This window comes from Physella acuta, unplaced genomic scaffold (genome assembly GCF_028476545.2).
Source record: "Physella acuta isolate Inbredline_101_S28 unplaced genomic scaffold, ASM2847654v3 ptg002039l, whole genome shotgun sequence".
Taxonomy (NCBI): Eukaryota; Metazoa; Mollusca; class Gastropoda; family Physidae; genus Physella; species Physella acuta.
This window is the reverse complement of record NW_026733542.1, coordinates 59441-81965: the sequence shown is the minus strand read 5'-3', so window position 1 is coordinate 81965 and position 22525 is coordinate 59441. Positions and strand designations below refer to the sequence as shown.

The following is a 22525-nucleotide window of genomic DNA, read 5'->3' as shown; positions in this document are numbered from 1 at the left end:
AAACATTCACAGTGGGACATAACAACTCTTCTGGCTCAGCAGCAAACCTGTCCAAAACATTTTTAGAGCTTTGTATCACAGGGACCATGTCTAAATTCATTGAATTTGCATAGAATTTAGTCATCCATGGCCCTGTGACTGTTTTCCCGATTAACCCGAGTGCAATTAATTGAGCAACAACCCTAGGGTCATCCAGCTCTTCCTTAATGCTTTTTTTAAGGTTGGTGCCTCCTAATTCAACAAATTTCTTCAGCTCTTTCAGATATAAAATTATAATTCCAGCTGAATGGAATAAAATGTGCAACCGGTTACCGACGTACCGAAGGAAAACTCCCACTGGAATATTTTTTTCTCTAAAATAGGTCTTGAACCCGCTAGGGTCTCCACTAGATTGCTTGTATCTGAGCTTGGAAATACTCAAAATACAGTGCAATGTCTTGTTGCCTATCTCAGTATCATTTTCCAATGCTCTTCTGGCACCAGCAGCAAAACTATCTAGCGGATGAACATTGCAGTTCAATTCCAGCAGGTGTGTCTGTAACAAAGTATTCAGCTGGTTTACAACACAATGATTCACAGCTGCCCTATCTGTCACAGTGGATTTAATGGTGGACATAAGAGTTTTGTACAGCTGCTCTAAATTTGGATGATTTATGTATTTACAATATATGTTTACAATATCTTTTAACTTAACACTAATATGTTCTATGTAATCTACAGCTTTACCACCAGGTAAAGGTTTTACATCAACAGCAAGAGTTTTACCTGCAGCAGAAATATGGATTTCATTTACATGACTACCATCAATGGTGGTTGCATCCCATGACAGTGTAGCACCATCAAGGGATGCAAGTGCCTCGCCAACCTGCAGATCAGCTAAAATGCCTATTTCATAAGCCATTTGAGCCACTGTAGATTTGCGAGGCACGCAGTCAAGTTTCATTCCAGCTTCCTGCTCCAGGAAAAACTGTAATAGCTGTCCAGCAGCTAACACAGAAACATTTTTCAACAAAGATTGGTACATACAAATTCTCATAGAAGTACCATAATGCTTTCCTTCTTTGGTTACAATAGTTTGTCCCTCTTCTTGGGGTTCTTGCATGTTGATGGCATTATCATACATTAATTCTAAATCATTGACCATTGATTTTAAATTTTTGATGGTTTTGTTTTTGATCTTGACCACATTTTCTAGTGCTTCAATTTTTCTTTCTCTTCTTGATAATTTTTTCTTTAAACTGGCAACTTGATTCAGTTTCATTTTGTATTGGATGGAATCTGCAAACGGATTGCAGTTAAGTTTTTTTTTAATCTCTACTTTCTCTGCTTCCAACTGTCTATTCTTTTTCTCTTGTTTGAGGAGTCTGTCAGTGAGTCGTTTAATTTTTTTATTTAGATCTTTAATTTGAAAAACTTTATTTGATTGAAGTTCATTTTGATAGAATTTTAAACTAGTTTTCAATTTTTTATTTGATTTCAATAACTGTTCTGTAGACTTTCTTTTGTATGCACAACTTACACAGTCTTGTTTAAGTTTTAAAGGTGAGGCTTGTTTTGGGGGGATTAGTGTTGTTATTAATTCAGGTGCTAACTTAGAGACAATCCCCTTTTCTTTAGGTACAGGCTCTTGAAATGGCATTTCCATAAAATTTATAATTTTATCCCATTGTGCTTGTGGCTTAAGAGATCTAAATTTAACACATAATCTGTTGATTTTATTATAAAGTTGATGACTGTTACTTGACGCTGGTATTATTTCTTCCAAAACTTGCACTGCCTTTTTAATTTGTTTTTTATTTTCATACCATACATGAATTATATGGCCTTGCTTTATGCCAGCTGCTGTCCGAAAGTCAGAATACTGATTAATCAGAATTGGTAAATCTTTGGCAGAATGCTTATCAGGGCTCCCAGAGCCTGTAGATTTACCACCTGCTGAAGTATTCATTTCCTCATCCATACTCTTGATCATATATCTAGAGGAAAAGAAATCAACATTAATACTACTGTAAAAGTAGAATTTATTGTTTTAATAGAGGCAAGTGTGTAGCATAATAAAGTAAGGCTTAGTAAGGGATAAGGAAATATATATATGCTTAAAATAATTTCTTTTCTTGAGTGGTAATTTATTATTGGTTATTAGCTTGATGTGCAAAAAAAAAACCCACTGGCTTTCTTCAACAGCCTTTAACATATTTATACATCTTTTATTTTTAAAAGGCAATCATTCATTTGCAATAAACTCTACGATTAAGGAACAAGTGAACATTTATAAAGGCGACGCCGGCCCCCACGCCCCTATAGGCTTTCCGGTCTCGCCATATTTTTTTTATTATAAAATGGCGTTATTGTGGTGAATCAAACACTCTTTTTTCGGTCAAAATACCAATAGAAAACGTACCTCAAATTAGATGAAATCATTATTAACTTATAATATACATAATGCAATTTTTGAGAATACAAAGAGATAGCTTGATAAACTCACCTTTCTATCAAAAGTTGTCGTTGAAACACGCACAAAATTAGACCACGTTTCGCAATATTATAACTTGGAGAAGGAAGAGAGAAAAGTAATGCAGTTAGCAGTTTAAAATCACACATTATTTCATTAAATTGGTGAAAAGTTGGCCCGACTACGAAATTGAATCGATTACTTTAAAATCCCTATATTTTCTCACTATGTATTTCAATAAGGAAGATAATCGACGAAATTTTACAATAGCGAAATTCCCCGGTTGCCGTTCTTAAAGCAAGATGGCGGCGATGCCGACATCGCTACATTAATTACACAAATTCTAAAAGTTTAAAATTTAAAAAAAAATTGCGGTTAAAGATTATTTCTATATAATCCCATATTAAGAATTAAACAAAAATCATGTTTACCGAAATACAACATTATTAAGTTAAATGTAATTGCGTCTAACCTATTTATCATTTATTATGATTAAAGTAGAAAAGTATTTGCTGTGTTTCCTTTGTTGAGTTGTGTAAAACACTTTAATTTTAATATAGGGCTACTTAGAGTTAAGTTTTGGATTTTTTAATACTAGTCTATTATTATTCATGATTTTCTGTTACTTTTATCAGAAAGATCTTTAATTTTAATATCCATAAACACAATGCACCCAATTTCATTATCCTTCACCACAAAGAATAAGAAACTGAATGATTTACTAAGTAGGCTTAATTACAAAATTTAAATCAATCTGAAGAAAATATAAACAATCTTACTAGAGTGTCTGCCTTCTGCTCCAATATTAGGCTCAATTTCTTCAAATTCATTGACTGGATTATCTGCAAGAATAAGAAAAGAAAATATTTTCACTTTAACATTAAAAGTTAGATATTTAGTAATGTAAACTGAGAACATTTTTTTTCAAAATAATTCTTTTCCCTAATATTTATCAAGGATTTTTAAAAATTACATTGTAACAAGTTACTGATAAAGTATTAAATTAAACTAAAATAATATTTAAATTAAAAAAAATAGTTTCAATTAATTAATTTTAATTATGCTTTGTAAATTCCGACAGGTTTAACAATAAATATGTTATTTGATCAGTTATAAAACAAACCTTTGGCAACTATTTCTGCATCAGGATTAAAAAAACTAAATCCGACAGGTTTAACAATAAATATGTTGTATGATCAGTTATAAAACAAACCTTTAGCAACTATTTCTGCATTAGGATTAAAAAAATTTTAATCCGACAGGTTTAACAATAAATATGTTATATGATCAGTTATAAAACAAACCTTTAGCAACTATTTCTGCATCAGGATTAAAAAAATTCAAACCACGTGTTGGTTTCACTTCTTCTCTGTGCTCATTTTTATCAACCTGTGTGTTCAGCTCAACTTTTGGTCCTGGTAGCTCCACAGTTTCTTGATTCTTCACCTCATCATCCTCCCCCACATCATAATTCTCAAAAACACTCTCTGCTGTGTTGTCATTTTTAATGACTCCTTCACCTTGTATAATTTGAGATCCAGTGGAGCTGTCACTGCTTGATGATGAAGAAGAAGAAGAAGAGGATGATGACTCTATTGATGTTAGTGATGGTGAGTGGGTCAATCTTTCTTCTTGTTTAAATTTCTCTTCATCTGCCACCAGGTCCTTTTCTAGACTTGGTTGGTGTATATTTTTTTCAGCACTCTGGGAGTTAACAGATGTCTCGGTCACTGGATGAACCGGTCCTGTCATCTGTTTCTGCTGAGCTGGAGCATGTGGGGCTTCAATATTCTCACTCACATGTGTAGCCTGTACCAAAACATAATGCAGATTTTTATGGTCTAATAAATATTTCTTATTTAAAAAATTATTTCATGTACAATATGAAATTCCTTCAATTTAAAAAAAAAAAAAAATTTCAAAGATTCAAAGGTAAAGAAATAAAAGTAAAAAACTATTACAGGAGTTTTTGCTGCCAAAATTTAAACTATGCTAAATTATGCTAAACATTTTTACAATGCTTACATGGTGAATCTACTTCATCTGCACTATTGACTTTCAGGTCCTAAAGTGTTGCTTTACAGTTTATTTTTTTTAACTATTATTTTCCACAAAATATCAAACCCAAATTATATTTTTCTGTTGCTACAATGCATTGATATTTCAGCACAATCCACATATTTCTAACTTGAAGAACACAAAAAAAAATTGCATTGAATTTGAAAGTATTTTTGTTTAGTATGAAAATGTACCTTGGCTTGAGGTATGGCGGGGGGTGCAGTGAATGTGTCATCCTCATCACTGCTGCTGGAGGAATCAGAGGAACTGGAGGAGTCAGATGATGATGATGAAGATGCCACACTAGAAGATTTTACACTACCAGGTGGGCTGACTTTAACACCAGGTGGGCTGCCAGGTGGGCTTACTTTACCACCAGGTGGGCTGCCAGGTGGGCTGACTTTACCAACATGTCGGCTGACTTTAACACCAGGTGGGCTGCCAGGTGGGCTGACTTTACCACCAGGTGGACTGCCAGGTGGGCTTACTTTACCACCAGGTGGGCTGACTTTACCACCAGGTGGGCTTCCAGGTGGGCTCACTTTACCAACATGTCGGCTGACTTTAACCCCAGGTGGGCTGCCAGGTGGGCTGACTTTACCAACATGTCGGCTGACTTTAACCCCAGGTGGGCTTCCAGGTGGGCTGACTTTAACCCCAGGTGGGCTGACTTTGCCATTATCAACTTCATCTGTTGAAAACAAATACCAACAAAATGTCAGTAATTTAAACAGTAAAAGATTTTTTAATAAACATAACAAAATTTTAATATTGTCAAAACAAAATAGTATGTGTAAAAAAAACAGAATTTATTTGTTATAATTTATTTACCATAATCAAGAATTCTAATGCTGTCAAAAAATGGCACTGCAAAGGGTTTTTTTGGTTCTAAGAGAGAAATTAAGAAGAAAATAACATGTTATTCAGAAGAAAGAAAACAATAGCTTCTTATTTCCAAGACTAATAACTTTATGTTCTGATTAAGCATAAAAGAAACTAGCAAAATTCTCAAATCTTTATTTTGTCATTAATTGCATTTATTTTTAACTGTGGTGATTTTATATACTACATTTTTTCATATAGATGTGCATGAAAACTGCAACATTGGTGACAGTGTCACAAAACAAAAAACTATTAATTCTACTCTAAAAACAAATATTTGCATTTGTGGTCACTTGCAGAGTTAGTTTTCACCTTTTATTTTGACAGTTATAAATCCTATAAAGTTTCTGATATTGCACCAAATGACCACAACAGCACATTGTGAATTTTTATATTTTTAAAAATAATTAGTTTGTGAGTTTTAGAAATAAACAATCTAGAATAAAAATGATAAAAAGTACAAATAAAAAGACTAACCATTTTCACTTCCTGTTTTAACATCAAAATCATTTTTCCTCTTGTCAACAATTGGAATATTCTTGACTTCCTTTTTCTTTTCTAAATTTTTTTATACAAATTTGAAAATTACAAGCAAAAAAATTTGAAAATTTATGAGCAAATCTTTAGGAAAACTACAAGCAAAATAACATAAATATTTATAGCAAAAATAGACAAAAACTTACAAGAAAAACCAATTAGAACTAAAACTATATTTAAATTATTTATGTAGGTAATTATATTACTTGGAATTATTTTTCTGCATTTTCATTCTATATGAGATTACTTTTTTTTTTCAAATCATTTATTCATGATAACTATTTTTGCTGTATGAAATCTTCGATGAATGTCCAAGATTTACCAACATAAATTATTGCTGTTAGCTGCAGGTGGTGACTGGTTTGATTTTATATAAAACTTTCTACTTACCCTCATCATCACTACTGTCACCACTGCTGTCACTGCTGTTACTGCTAGTGTCACTGCTCTTGTCACTGTCATCTTGATCTTCCTTATTCTTTGTCTGAGCATTTACCTCATCTTTCTTCAGTTTTTCTAATTTGTCCAGCTGAGCTTTCTTTTTTTCTATTTAAGAAGATGTTAAAATAAGAAAAACATTTATTTTTTTATTTTTAAGAACACTTAATAATTTTCACAATCTTTTTTGGTAGGGAATCTTCACAAAAAATGTTAATACAATAACATTTTAAACATAACAACACAAATTGAAACTGTATCTAATTTACTGTCTATTTAAAAAAAAAAAATATCTTGAGCAAACAAATCTTATATATCTTTTCCAGACCAAACTTTACCATGTTTCTCCACTCCCAGATTTTTATTTTTTAAAAAGTAACACACTTTCAATAGCTTTTATCATTTGAAAAACCAGACAAAATTTGACCAAAGCAATATTATTAAACTAATCATAATTTAGAATCTAAAATTAGGTGGAAAAACTATTAATAAACCCCACCATCATCACTTCCTGTTTTATTTCTTGTACCACTCAGTTCCACTGTGGGCTTTTGCTTCTCTTCAGTCTTTGTTTGTTTCGTTTGTGTTTTGGATTCTGGGAAAATTAATGTTAGCTTAATAATATTGATTAGTGTTTTATTGATTACATGTTGAATAATGAATAAATACTGTCAGTGTGGGTAGAATCATGGTTAAATTAAATAGAAAGATCAAAATTTTATTAGTTACATTAGAAAAAAATTGCTTATAATTTAATTTTTACCCTACTTATTTAAAATATAATTCTTACCCTCATCACTGCTGTCACTACTACTGTCACTGCTTTTGTCACTGACATCCTCAACAGACACGACCTTTGACCCAGATTGAACCTTCTGTATTTTTTCTTGTTTAGCTTTCTGTGGCTTGGGTTTATCTTTAAGACATTACAAATATTATAGCCAAAAACTTAAATACATATCTATAAAAAAATAAAGCTTATGCATGGCTCTGATATAAAAGTAGAGAACATTGAATATAATATCCCTATAATATCCCTAACATTTTATTTGGACATTTTTCTTGATAAATGCCTATGTTTTTACTACAAGAAATATACTGAGATTTTATTGGGTAAATCACAAAAATCTAATGGGACAGCGTGGCCTAGCGGTGGAGTGCTTGACTGCTAACCCGATAGTTACGAGTTCGAATCCGAGTTCAAGTTAGTGGAACGTCCCTGACTCCACCCAACTCTGATGGGTACCTAATTCACGTTAGGGAAAGTAAAGATAGCTGGGCATAGTGCTGACCACATTATCCCTTTATATGCCAAGGTAAAGAAACACATGAACTCCACTTCATTTGCCCAATGGATCATTAGGTCTAAAGAGGAATCTTTTAATCACAAAAATCATAGCACGTAATCAGGCCTAGTAAAGATTATGAACAAGTTATATTTTTACTTTCATAAATAATATAAATATGTGGTTTAATTATTGGTATAAAAATGATAAAGAAAAAAGACACACCATCATCACTTCCTGATTTTTCTTTCGCCTCAGTCACTTCTACTGTAATTTTTTTCTTCTCTTCATGTCTTTCTTTTTTAATTTTATTTTCTAAATATAAACATTTTTTTAAAAAAGAAATGCTATTTTATTAAAAATAAGAATAGACAAAGAATTATAAGAATCAATTTGGTCAAAATACACAGATTTAGAGGTTTTTTTTTAACTTTATCAAATTATTTTGGGAAATAAATTAAAATTAAATTAAGTGAAAAGAAATTTTTTTTTCAGGTGCCTTAAAAGTCATTTAATTAAGCTTTGTTCAGATAGAATCTACATAGAAACATGCTTTTTCCTTAGTATGAAATATTAACTCCAATAAAATAGATGCAGCTATTCCTTCAAAGAGCTACATCTGTTTGCTGACGACTGTCTTTAAGAAAACTAAATACAATGTATGCCCTTATGCCTACCATCATCACTGCTATCACTACTGCTGTCACTACTGCTACCACTGCTGCTCTTGTCACTGTCATTTTTTAGCATCACATGTTTTTTCTGAGCTTGTTCTTTCTCAACTTCCTTACGTCCACTCGCAGGTTTCTTCTTATGATCTATTTAGAAAATAATATAAAGATGTATAGAATTACAAAATAAATGCTACAGCTTTAGTGCATGGAATGCAGGAAATAAGTAATATTTTTAAACTCTACACAGGATTTTTCTACAACTTTAGCATGAGTGTTATGAGGTGTGTTATGTGTGTGTGGGAGGGGAGGAATAAGGGATTCCAGCTTCATTTTGGGTAAGGCATGGCCTAGAGTTAGAGCGCTAGACTGCTATCCTGAAAGTCTCGAGTTCAAATCCAGGTTCAAGTTAGAAGAACATCCCTGAGTCTATGCAACTCTAATGGAACTCACATCAGGGAAAGAAAAGATGGCTGAGCACTATACCCTGATATGCAGATGTCACAGAAACATGTAAACTCTACTTCAATTGCTCCTTGGACTGTCATGTTCGAAAAGGGATCCAGAGGTGTAGCAACCCTTCCCGGCACCCGGGGACAAACTTTCGATTTGCACCCCCCCTCAAGCTTTCAATTTATTTTTTCAACCCATTTTGGTGCCCCCTAAGGTTGGCGCCCGGGGACATATATCCCCCGCCAGCCCCCCCCCCCCCTCGCTATGCCTCTGAAGGGATCTTTACATTTTACCTACATTTTAGAATTAACTGCCAAGGTTAAAGTAAAACAGAAAGCAAATTACATAACAAACCTACCATCATCACTTCCTGATTTTTTTCTTGTATCAGCCATATCAACTGTTTTTGTCTTCTTCTCTACAACCTTCATTTGCTCTTTTTGTTTTTTGGATTCTGAGGTTTCTGTGTTTTAAAAAAAATGAACATATATTGTGGAATGGTTTGACAGTGTGTAGAGCTTATGGCTTATAACCTGAAAGTCTCAAGTCTCATGGAGGAAAAATTTGAACTACAAAACTGTGTTTAGAAAAAAAAAATAATGAACATATATTGTCGGATGGCTTGGTCGGTGTTTAGAGCTTATGGCTTGTAACCTGAAAGTCTCAAGTTCGTATCCCAGGCTTGAGTCTGTAAGAGATCCCTAAGTCAAATCAGCTCTGATGAGTGTCCCATGTTGGGGAAACTAAGGTGGATGGGCATAGTGCTGACTACACTATCTCCCTGTCTGTAGGGGGAACTAAACTTCTGCTTCATTTGCCCGATGTGCCTTGGGCATGAACAGGAAAAAGATGATGATCATTGAAGTTGAATTAATTGCGCTCAATATTTTACAATAGCTTATGAGGGTAATATTTTAATTAAAACTATTATAATACAGTTTTAAAAAGTTAATTCCTACTTTTGTCACTGGCGTCACTGCTGCTGTCACTGTCACTGCTTTTGTCACTGACATCCTTAACCGGCACAATCTTCGACTTGGCTTGAACTGAATGTTCTTTCTCTTGTTTAGTCTTCTGTGGTTTGTCTTCTTCTGTAAAGTATTAGCAGAAAAATAAACACAAATCAGAAGAAAAAAATTGAAGAGAAGGAACAAAAAAAATTCAGAAAGGGAAAAAAAAAATTTCTGAAGAAAACAAGGGAAATCAGAATTTAAAATAACAGAATTCAAAAAGAAAAGGCAGAATCAAGATAACAAAAACAGAGTTTAGATGGAAAAAAATAAATAGAAGGAACACAAAAAATTCCAAATAGGAAAAAAAAAACAGTATTCAGAAGAAAAAAAGAGAAATTAGAATTTAAAAAAACAGAATTCAGAAAGAAAAAATAGAATTAAGTTTAGACGGAAAAAAATCAGAAGAAAAAACATAATTTAGAAGGAATATTTAAAAGAAAAAAACAATCAGACGAAAAAAATGGAATTCAGGAGAAAGAAAAAAGAGAGACAGAATTCAGAAAAAAAAATTACATTAGCAGAAAACAATGCAAACAAAACATACAAATAATTACTGAGCTTATGTTTGGATTGATACAAAAGAGTAAATGGAAAAAAAAACAAGTACATTATTGCATGTAGTGTATCTCAGTCCACTTAAAAAATATATATGTTACATTAAGAAAGTAAACACTGCAAACCATATCCAAGTCTTAAAAGTATTTCTTGTTGCTTCCACATCCAGACGTTTACTACACAACAGCTGATTGTATAACACAGTGAGTGGCAAATGTGATGTTACATAACACAATTGCTTCCCTTACCAACTTTTATCTTATTTACAATACCATTCATTTTAACTTCAAATACATTTGCTTTTACAATAGATCTTTTAAAACAATGAGCTTTCCAAACAAGAAAACTATCATTGTATACACATCATAATGAACACATTTTAACTTTTAAAATGTCTTGTTTTAAACTGCAAAACCAGGAACTGAACATTCAAGTTTAACTGCATGCACACAAAGAACAACATATTTCTTCTCAACTTAGAAAACATGAAAACAACAACTTCAGAGTTTGCTAACATTGTTTTATTTTTTAAACTGTATAACAACCAAAATAAATTAACATTCTACATCACTTCTAGTAAAAGGACAGTGATCACTGGGTCTCACAAAGCTCACAGTAGCAGAGAATTAATACACAGACCAACTAACAATTTTTTAGCATTTAAATTTAAAAAAGAAAAAACTGGCATAAAAAGAGAGTGTTTGGCCTGCCAGATTTGGCATACTAGTTTAAGAAGAATATGCTTCTAAAACGTGAGGAATTAAAATGTGTATATTACTGGTTAATTTAATCAAATTGAAAATAACTTATTAGAAGCTATAACTGAAGAGAGAAAACATGTTTTATGGCTACATTGTTTATTGCCATAGTTGTCTTTTTTATTTAAAAAATTTTTATTTCACATTAACTGCTTATTAGTTAAGTTATTAGATTTCTTCAGAATTTCTCTTTGATGTAATATTTAACTTGATGAAGGTCTGCAGTATGACATATAAACGAAATTAACAATTTTCAATATAATGATACATGATTTCAATATGTAACTTAATATTTACACAGGTAATGGATACAATCAAAATTGTGTATGAAATGAATTATTCTAGAGTACTATATACAATATTATTAAAAAAAAAACAATAGTTTCTTTATAAAAAGAAATTACAAATAGATAAACCACATCAATGACTATACAAACCTAAATGTAGTACCTTAGCCAATAATAAATCAGTTTGTTTTACTTGTAAATTCGACTAGCAATGTTGCATAACATAAACAGAATTAAAATAAACATAAAACTTAATAATCAAATTATCTTCTAAAATATCCAACAAAAACTCTTCATAATTAAGCTGGATCATCAACTTTTCTTTTAAAACAATCACACAGGATCATCTAATTCAAACTTAAGATCAATATCTTCATTCAACCACAGGTCATCCTCTAACAAAGCTTTCTCTGCCATTAGCTCCTTAACGCTATCGTTTTCTTCTTCATTTAGTCTTTGTTCATGAAGCAAATTTACAATATCTGGATCATCTAAATCAGTGAGCGCATCTGTCATATCAACTTCATATCTTTTGGAGGGCTCTCCATGTTCATTGTCCCCTGCTATTGAGCTTGAGTTGCCAGATATATTGCTCTCTGAACTTTGAAAATTGTATCTGATTTGATCTGTGCTTGAAACATCACTGGCCATTCTCTTGTCTTCATTTTCATCAAACATTATTCCACTGAAGTTGCTAACGACACATTTTTCATTAACATCTTCAATTACAGTTTCAGCATGATGAATATTTTCTGCTTCATCGTTTAAGTTAAACTTGACAACTGTATCAACATGTTGAATATCTTCTTCTAGTTCATTAGAAGAGTTAAGCTCAACAGTTTCATCACACTGAATATTTTCCACATTATTAGATGTGTCAACATTTGGAATATCTTCCACATCATTAGAAGAGTTAAGCTCAACAGTTTCAACATGATGAATATTATCTACATAATCAACTATTTCAACATGTTGAATATCTTCAACATCATCAGCAGTTTCAATATGTTGAATATCTTCAACATCATTGACAGTTTCAATACATTGAATATCTTCCACATCATCAAGTGTTTTAACGCGTTGAATATCTTCCACATCATCAACTGTTTCAACACGTTGAATATTTTCTACATCATCAACTGTTTCAACATGTTGAATATCATCCACATCATCAACTGTTTCAACATGTTGAATATCTTCTACATCATCAACTGTTTCAACATGTTGAATATCTTCTACATCATCAACTGTTTCAATATGTTGAAGATTTTCCACATCATCAACTGTTTCAACACATTGAATATCTTCTACATCATCAACTGTTTTAACATGTTGAAGATTTTCCACATCATCAACTGTTTCAACACGTTGAATATCTTCTACATCATCAACTGTTTCAACATGTTGGATTCCATCCACATCATCAGCTGTTTCAACATGTTGAATATCTTCTACATCATCAACAGTTTCAACACGTTGAATATCTTCTACATAATCAACTGTTTCAACATGTTCAACATCTACATCATCAAGTGTTTTAACATGTTGAATACCTTCTACATCATCAACAGTTTCAACATGTTGAATATCTTCTACATCATCAACCGTTTCAACATGGTGAATATCTTCTACATCATCAAGTGCTTCAAAATGATAAATATCATCCACATTATCAACAGTTTCAACATTTTGAATATCCTTCTCATCATTAAACATTTCTACATGTTGAATTACTTCCACATCATCAACAGTTTGAACATGTTCAACATCTACATCATCAAGTGTTTTAATGTGTTGAATATCTTCCAGATCATCAACTGTTTCAACATGTTGAATATCCTCTACATCATCAACTGTTTCAACATGGTGAATATCTTCCACATCATTAATTGTGTCAACATGCTGCATATCTTCCGCATCATTAACATGATGAATATCTTCTACATCATTAGCTGGGTCCAACATATCAACTGTTTCATTATGTTGAATCTCTTCCATATCCTTGCCAGTATCAATAAGTTGAATTTCTTCTGTTTCAATATTTGGGTTGAACTCATCAACACCATTACCATGTTGAGTCCCCACTTCATCACCAACAATATCAACATGGTTGTGATCTTCCACACCATCAGAAGGACTAACATCATCAATTGTTCCAACATCCTGATCATTAAAATTTAGTTGAACTTCATCTTCTTTGAAAACTTGACAACTCTCCAATACATCTTCTGTGAGAACATTTTTTTCAAATAAATCTGGCATTAATGATAAGGGTGGTAACTCATCCTGACCAAATGTTCCAATTAAATTTGAATCGACATATTTTTCTTCATGAACATTCATTGGTAATCCATGCTTTTCATCATTTTCATCTTCTCTGATATCTTCTTTTAATGAAGCTTCTACTCCTTCTATTTCTCTTGAAGTTTCCAATATAATCCTTGCATCATCTGCATTGTCTATGGTTGGAGGTGTAGTGCTCATTCCATCAAACTCTTGACTGAATCTCACCCTACCTTCTTGATGTTTGCTGCTCCATGTTGTAGTTGAGCCTGAGGATGTTGCACTCCTCGAATCTTGCTCAGTTTGATCAGTGATATCAGACCTTGGGCTATCCGGTTCAGCTAAATTACGAGAGATGGCATTCAAGTCGGGAAGCATGGTAAATTGCTCTTGAATAATGCTATACTGGTCATTATAATTGTTACTAGAGTTCGCATTTTCAAATGCCTGGTCATAATCAGAGTGCTGTAAATTATCATCATTTATTAAAGTATTGGGTGCATTAAGTTCCGGGGTAGATTGTAGTAGTTGATCAGAATACAAATCTTTATTAATGTTACTTTCTATGTCAGTTACTTGAATTCCAGGTGTATTGTCGCCTGTAAATTTAAAGAACAGGTCCATGACTTCTTCAGACTTGCCCTCCCTGTTGAAAATCTCATTCTGTTCTCGCTGTTTTTCTCTCCGTTCTTGCAGAAATCTCAGGTCAGCGACGTCGTACCTGTCCCCGGGGTTCAGTAAAGACAAGACCAGCGGCTCTGGTGGAGCTGGAGCCGTCTCCGCCTGATCCTCCGAGCTGACGATGATTAAGGTGTTCCCGGCTGCGTAGAACTGACTCCCAGTTGCTGGGATTTCACTGAAGGCTTTGTGGTGGCGCACGTATCGATCAGACTCATTGCTGACGTACTTAACGCTAATAATTTCAGCAGACGTGTTGTATTTATCAGCGGTGTCTGTGCTGTTGTTAAAAATGTTTGGTGTGTTTTGATCTTCCGGAATGGCCAGGGTCATTTCCTGGTGTCCTGGTACTACAACGTCAAGGTCTTCAGGTTCACATTGTAAATTGCCATCTGAAACTTCAAATTTTGCCACATGTATTTCTGGTACCTTTAGCATGGATTCTCTTGGAATATTGTCATCGTCAGTATGGATGAAAATCCCAGTAGAATCTTTAGTGTTTGAAGGTAAACAATTATAAGAGAATTCTACTCCATCATTAGTTTCAGTTTTATTGCTTGAATTCTGGTTGCCAATCACTAAATCATCTGGCACATTATTCCCATCATTCTCAAACACCTGTTTCACTTCAGCTAAAACAGAGTTTGTTATTTTGTCAGAAATATCATTGTATTTCAAACTATCATCAGCCGTTTGTTTATCCCGCTTTCGTTGTTTAGCTTTAGAAGATGGCTTCCATTCCTCCTCCATAGTGTATACTGTATGTGATGAAGCCTGGTCCACTTGTACATCTATACTGTCATTTCTACTTATGACATCATTGCCACTATTGCCACAATTTTTGTTTGAATTCTCTACACCTACATCTTTTGGCTCGCTTTCTGTCATATCCACATCATGTTTTTCAGAGAGTTTGATATCCTCCCCCCATTTTTCATTTAATAATTTATTTTTATCTTTCAAAACACTGATGTGAGGAATTTTCGAGGGGTCCACGCTGTTCTCATCTACTTCAACGACTTTATGAATTACTTTCTCACTCTGCACACAAGATGAGCTATCTGAACACTCCCCAAAGTTTCCCGCTCCCTCATCACTGCTGTCACCAACATAACCCCCAATCACATTCTGTCTAGGACTCAGATCTTTTATCTTATCTCCCTTTGATTTGACTTCTGAGCTCTTCAGTTTAGAAGATTCCCTTTTCTTCTTCAAAGATTTTTGTCTTTTCCTTTCTTCCTTTGCTTGCTTCTTTAAGAACTCATTTTCTCCACTTTTCACCATAGGTATGGTAATAATTGTTCCATCAACATATGGATCTGGAGCAACTGTCTCATTTGTATAATTTTCCCTAAGAATTCCAAGCTTCTTATCTTTCTTCTTTTTATGTTTCTTCTCATCATAAACACCACCTCCTTTACCTACCTCATCACTGTTTAATTTTTCATGAGATTTCTTATGTTTTTTATTATGTTTTGTTTCACGCTTATCCCTCTCATTTTTAAATTCCCCTTCACTAAATTTAACCCCATTTTTTTCAACCAACTCTTTTTTTTTTAGACTTTTTTTAACGTCGCTTTCATTATCACCAACCACACAGTCTTGCTTTTCTTTTCTTTTTTTAGACTTATGACTTGTCTCAAGGCTGCTCTTACTTCTATCACTCTTCAAATTTTCCTCAAAACTTGTGTCCCTTTTCTCAGCCCTCGTTTCGGTAGATGTTTTAGAAGCTCCAGGTTTACCACTGGATTCACTGTTAGGCAGGGTATCAATGTCCAAATTTGAATTTGTTGAAATATTTGTATTTCTAGGTACAGGAACAATTTCAGACTCAATATCCGAGACTTCATCAGCAGTATCCGCATTGTCGTTACAAACATACTCCTTTTGAATATCCGGTTCAATGATATCCTTTACATTATTTTCCTTATCAACAGATTTACTTAAGCCATTTTCTTCCTCTGGGTAACTTGAACCTGAGCCAGAACTTTCAGAGCCAGACAAGCTGTTCACATTAATAGCTGGGATAACCCTGTTGTTATATTTTCTAGGTCCTTCAGACATACTTTGAGATAAAGAAGCTGTTAATTTAGCCTTTTGTTCCCTGGATTGCTGGACTATCTTCCTACTTTTTAAAACAACTTTTCCAAGAGTAGGTAACTTTGTAAAGAATGGTTGGTCCCTTTTATCAGATAAAGATGGCAAAGTTGGAATACTTTCTTTAAGACTTGGGTTATCATGTTTTAACTCTTTATTCTTTCTCAATCCTCCCTTGTCATGCTGACTGCCCATCAAATCTGATGATTCTGAACATAAGAAAAATTGAATTTGTTTTTTTTTGTTTCAATTTTATATGTTTATAAATTCTTATTTATTAGTCTTGTCATTTAGGTATGAAGAAGATCTTTTACTTTTTTTCATTACACTTATTAAAATGAAATTTAATAAAAAAAATTTATATGTTTCATAAAGGTTAATTTAAAATGTTACAAATATAGTAGTGTTGTAAATTTTTTATTTAAAGTAAAATGTATGCTAATTACCTAAGATGTTGAAGATTGCTAGCTATTACACTACAGTAAAGCTAAATAAGAGCATTTTTGTAACAAATAAGTATACTCTGGCTTAGGAGAAAAAAAGTTCATGAAGTTGAAGCTGAGTTGCGGATAGTAGTAAGAAGAGTGGACCAAAAAATATGGCATACATTTGGAAAATTAACTGGCCAATTAATTATTTTTGAAACAGCAGATATAAATACTAAGTAGCAAACAGTTTTAACTATCATTTATACTTACAAACTGCAAAATTCTTTTACAACTATTTACTTTGTATTTTTAAAATTGATATTGAGTTCAAGATTAAAAGAATCTAAGATTTAGATTAAATATATGATTTTTAAAAAAAATGACAAAAGAAATAAGCTTAGCAAGATATTCCTTAACTACTTTAAAGTTGAAACTGATTAAAAAACATATTTCACGACTTCTTTGACATGCTCTAGCATTAAATAAAAATAAAAATGTTAACAATAGTGAATAATTTCTTCTTTGTTCTTAATTTTAGTGTTAAAAAGAATTTCCTCCAACACGATTAAGAATTCAGTGGCATCATGTTATGTGCAAGATAGGTCATTCACTCAGAATTGACTTTGATGAAGAAACTGAAATCTAAATCAGTGGAACAAATAAAAACAGTGGCCACCAATTCTTTAAGACTCAGGTGAAGTCTGTTTGGTACAGGTGAAAATAACAAATTATGTAGACCTACAAGACATTCTTGGACTTTTGGGGAAAGTTCGCATATTATGAGTAGTACTGGTTAAATAAAGTAAAAATTGTTGTAGAATACTGTGACAAATACAAGTGTACATTATCCCAACAAAATCATGAAAACTTCATTAAGGAAACTAATAGTAAATGAAGCTGATTAATATAATTTAATGTACTTGTAAAACAGGAGTAGAAATACAGGACATTACAAATTATTGTAAAAAGGTGACAGCAAAAGAAACTGACTGTTTTTCAAGACAATATCCTTATTCACAAGAGAGCTTTCCTTTATGGTTAACAAAACATGAACATTAATTTTTTAAGACTTTTTCTAAACAATGTAACCAAATTATGTAAGATACAGATGTAGTGTAATAACTAGCTTTTATCAACAAATCAATCAAAGGAAATGACATAATAATATGTTTTTTTAATAGCGTATACCAACCTGGAAATACTCTGGAACTTCTGAAGGTCATGCTGAGGTTAATGTGAACACCACAGGTGAATGGACAGGTGAAAGTTCATAGAAAACAAAGTCTAGATGAAATATTTCCCTAATAGTGCAAGCCATGTGATTTTGAATGCCCATATATAAAAAAAAATCATAAGCAAATCATCATAAAATCGGAGTGTAAATTATTTAGTTATAGAATAATTTACAAATTAAAACAGAATAAATATTCCTTTTGAAATCAAATGTTTTAAATGCCATAATGCTTTTAGTTGAATATGCATGAAATAATTCATGCCAGATTTATTTACAACACTACAACAAAACTTCCTCAGTGTCCTCATACATTGCTACCTTTAATTAGATCTAAATCTTTTTTTTTCAAAAAAAATTGCACATTGCTTAATTTATAAGTGTGGTTTATTGAAGTTATTAGTAGATATTATACAAAATATATAATATATAATGAATATAAAAGACCAGTACACTAGCGAGCTAAAACTTAAAAATGGCTCTGTTGGTCAAAAAATCTTTTAATATGTTTAAAGAGCAAAAAATAAAATAATTGACTTTAAAGCTAGTACTATTATTATAGTTTTTAATATACAATTTAAGGCACTAGACTAAAAAAAGAAGTAACCAAAATACATAAATTGTAATGGTAAAAAGAGTTTTTTTAAATGAGATTTTAATCTTGAAATACCAGTAATTAAGTATTAAATATTATTTTTTCAATTGTATGTTTAGCTGATATACATAACAATTGCTTAAAAATTAAGGCCATAATTTAATTTTCAATTAATGTTAAATCATAATAAATGATTTAGATGAGTAGAATAGAGCTTTGGTGTGAGTTGAATATTAGTAATTAATGTATTTCTTTCATTTATAACAAAAATAACTCTGAAATGAAGAAAAAGTGTGAAGAAATGAGTGAAAACTTCTAATTTCTTTCACAACTAAAACTTATACAAAAACTTGCTTAGAGATCAAAATCAACAAACACTTCTATTGTAAAGAAATGCCTGAATTTTAAAAAAAATGTCTTGTACAAAATGAAGAATAACCCATACGTCTGATGATTTTCCAGTAGATAACACATCAAGAAATAACAGTAATTAATGCGATTGATTAGCATGTGGACAGCTGCATTGTAAGTTTATAAAATAGTTACTTGAGAATGAAAAATAATTTATTTGCATTTCATTTTCTTACTGTAATTTATTTTAAACAGGTAATTTTATTTTATATTTTTTCAATACAAACTAAATTTTTTAGTAGTGAAATAGTTCTGTTTTTTCACCTGCCAGCTTAGCTTTTGATCAAGGAATAATTTTTGATCTAATAAAATAACACGAAGTTTATCTCAACCCATAATGTAACCCTAACCTAAACCAAAACACTCTGCCCTCTACATAACACTGATATTGGATACCACATAATGTTACAGTTAGCTACTCAACAGCTGAAAGTATCAAATTAACTACAACTTAAACTTTTTAAACATTTAATTAATCAAGTATCAAAAGTGAAGAAAAATAACATTAAAAAATTATGTCTGTGATTTAAACTGTGAAACAAGTATCTCATTATTTTATAAAGTTGAAAGGGAAATATGTTATTTACCTTCTGACTCTGAGTCTGAAGAAGATGAACTGCTGCTACTGCTTGACTCAAAATCATCATCATAGGATCCTACAGAGATTAAGTCAATATATAAGCAAAATTTGTATATACCCCAACTCCTAATTTTTCATCTGTTTTAATAAATACACATTTACGATGTAAGCTTCCAATATTTTAAGCAAAAACAGAAAAATGTTGCTTTTTATTTTAACCAAACTCACCATTAGTTTTGTTTTCATCTACTTCAACTGGTACAAAATTTTGTTTCCGCTCTTTATCTGTGATGTTATATAATATTTATTCATTAGAGGATTCACATACTTAGTTAATTATTGTAAGATTTAACTTAAGTTTGTCTTCATTGTCATTGGTGTAAAATATCAAATTTATTATTTTTTGAACTCTTAAGAATTTTTAAATTACTAATTATATATGTTATTTTTTATATCTAAAAATGTGTTAAAATAGAATCCAAAATAACTAATACTATTTAAATTTTGCTTAAAAGTTAAAAAATGGTGAAAGGTTTTTTAAAACTCTTAACAGCTCTAAATTAAATTATGTTATTTTTAATATCTAAAAACAAGTTACAATGGAATCCAAAAAAGACGAATACTATTCAAATTTTACATAAAAATTCAAAACTTTTGAAAAGAGGTTAAATTTGCAAACAAACCTTTGGCTTCTGGTGAGGGTGGTGATGGTTCTTCCTTGTTTGTCTCCACATACTCCATCTCCTCCTGCTGAGGCTCTGGTGTCTTCGTTTTCTTCTTTTGATTTGACTTAGCGGCCTTTGATTTCTTTTCAATATGACATCTACATAAAAATGTAAATAAATGCTTAAGAACTCCATTCTCAATCAATTAGATGTAGAAATATTCAAGGACTCATATTTTAAATCTAGTTAACTTTATTTTTCTGTTTTGAATTGTAGCATTTACATTAACTTTTGTACATTTTGTACAAACATTTTTAAAAAACTTATTTTTAAAGTAATATTTCAATTTTATTCAGAGACAGGGCAAGTTTTTAAGGATAAAATATAATCAATGTACGACTAACTTGAAGCAGGGAATAGCGTGAGCAATTTTTGTGATGCTAAAGTGTCCAGATTTGCCTCCGACCCGCACGCCTTTCTTGTGTCTGTACTCACAGCAAGTGCTGACACGACAGTCCACCTGACCATCAATGTAGATGGTCAGGCTAAAGGGGAAACTGCGATGTCGATGGGAGACAAAAGAGAATTTTGCTGCGGAGACAAAATTAGAATGTTTTGAGTTAAAAATGTTAAAAAATAATATTTAAATAGAATGTTAAAAATAGTCTTTTAGAATACTGACTACTAACAATGTTAGTTTAAATCTTTAAGATAACTAAGAGGGCAAATTCATAATTCTAAATATAATATTTCTATCAGAAAACAATCTAAAAGTTATCACTGATTCATTATATTTTACAAAAAACAGGACTGTGGGCTAAATTTAAAAAATGTTTTACATAAAATTAACCCTAAGTAATATTTTTTTACCTTTTTTTTATTAACAATTACCAATAGACATATTTTTTCAAAACATGCTTGATTTTACCCTCATATTTATTTATTTCTAACGAGCTGACCCGCGGCATATCATACGCCGCTATTTAGTTGTTTTATTTTCTACTTTTCAGTAATTCATAATTTGTGAATTCGACAGTACCAATGCTGCCACTGAAAATATTTGCTTTAAAACACTATCAGTAGGTCATTAAGGACGATACTACTCCCACCCTCCTTTCCCCCAACCCCTACCCTACACCCCCCCCCCCCGTGAAAGCAGCCTCCTCTTAGTTTCCTCCCCTAAGTTTAAAATCGTTTCAAACTAAATTATCTGTGCCTAGTAGCCGTCACTAAACCCGGCTTTACGATTGTAAACATTTAGCGTGTACCAAAGCTCACCAGACCATGTAGGGGTGGGGGCGGTAGGGAGCGTGCTTACAGCTTGTTTTCTAGCGTCTCCAAGAAGAGAATTATATATATAGATTATCACAACAAACGTACAATTGGGTTCCAGACGGTCTTTGAAAAGTGTCAGAGTGTTTCCTCCATTGTGTTGCTGCAGGACTGTAATCTCTTGTTTCTTGTCAAATTGTTCCCGAGCTAGATGCAAGTTCCCCCCATGATAGATCATATCCACAGTGCATTCCACTCTTGGCTGTTTTGAATGGCGCTTTGGGGAGCTTTCTGGGTACAGGTGGGTTGGATTCTGTTGGAATTTTTTTAAAGAATATTTTAGAATTTTAAGTATTGAATGTTTCCTACTGTAGTAATGGTGCTAATTGTAAGCTTGACAGTCATTATAGATGTATATTTTAAACATGTGGTTAAAGATATAATAATAAAATATTATTTAAGGGGGAAAAAGTTCCTTCCTGTTCACATTTTGTCTATAGATTGATAAAGCTGGTATTGCTGATAACAAAAAATCCATTCTAAATCTTACCATAACCCTAATCCTAGACCTGGCCATGAGATACAGTCAAGACTGCCTTTAATCTTACACTAATTCTAGCCCTGAGCCTAGTACTAGTATGCATCCTATCCATATTGACCTGAGATTCATCAATTAACCCAAAGCAAATACTTAATATAATCCTTAACCCAATATTTTGCCCTAACATTAACCCTAATAATAACTCTAGCTCCAACTCTACGTTAAAATCTAATACACATCCATGCCCTAATCCTTTAACCAACATGAACCTTAGTCTTAACTCTAATGCTCAGCCTAGACCAAAAGTTAAACAAATATAGTTTGAGGTTTACTAGCACCATATTTACAGAAGAT

General features: G+C 32.2%; 1 protein-coding gene across 1 annotated transcript in view; it reads right to left on the bottom strand.

Moving 5' to 3' along the window:
* LOC131931820 (dentin sialophosphoprotein) overlaps positions 1-22525 on the bottom strand; it is a 36414-nt gene that overhangs the window by 7446 nt on the left and 6443 nt on the right. The window contains exons 7-23 of the mRNA XM_059288664.1: positions 21739-21943; positions 20763-20949; positions 20377-20516; positions 19922-19978; positions 19701-19769; positions 9737-9868; positions 9136-9240; positions 8331-8471; positions 7879-7968; positions 7158-7283; positions 6867-6962; positions 6320-6475; positions 5870-5950; positions 5342-5398; positions 4705-5201; positions 3757-4261; positions 3232-3294 (exon numbers count right to left, since the gene is read on the bottom strand). Of these exons, the coding sequence (XP_059144647.1) occupies positions 3232-3294; positions 3757-4261; positions 4705-5201; positions 5342-5398; positions 5870-5950; positions 6320-6475; positions 6867-6962; positions 7158-7283; positions 7879-7968; positions 8331-8471; positions 9136-9240; positions 9737-9868; positions 19701-19769; positions 19922-19978; positions 20377-20516; positions 20763-20949; positions 21739-21943 (2707 nt within the window). The remainder of the gene's footprint in view (positions 1-3231; positions 3295-3756; positions 4262-4704; positions 5202-5341; positions 5399-5869; positions 5951-6319; positions 6476-6866; positions 6963-7157; positions 7284-7878; positions 7969-8330; positions 8472-9135; positions 9241-9736; positions 9869-19700; positions 19770-19921; positions 19979-20376; positions 20517-20762; positions 20950-21738; positions 21944-22525) is intronic.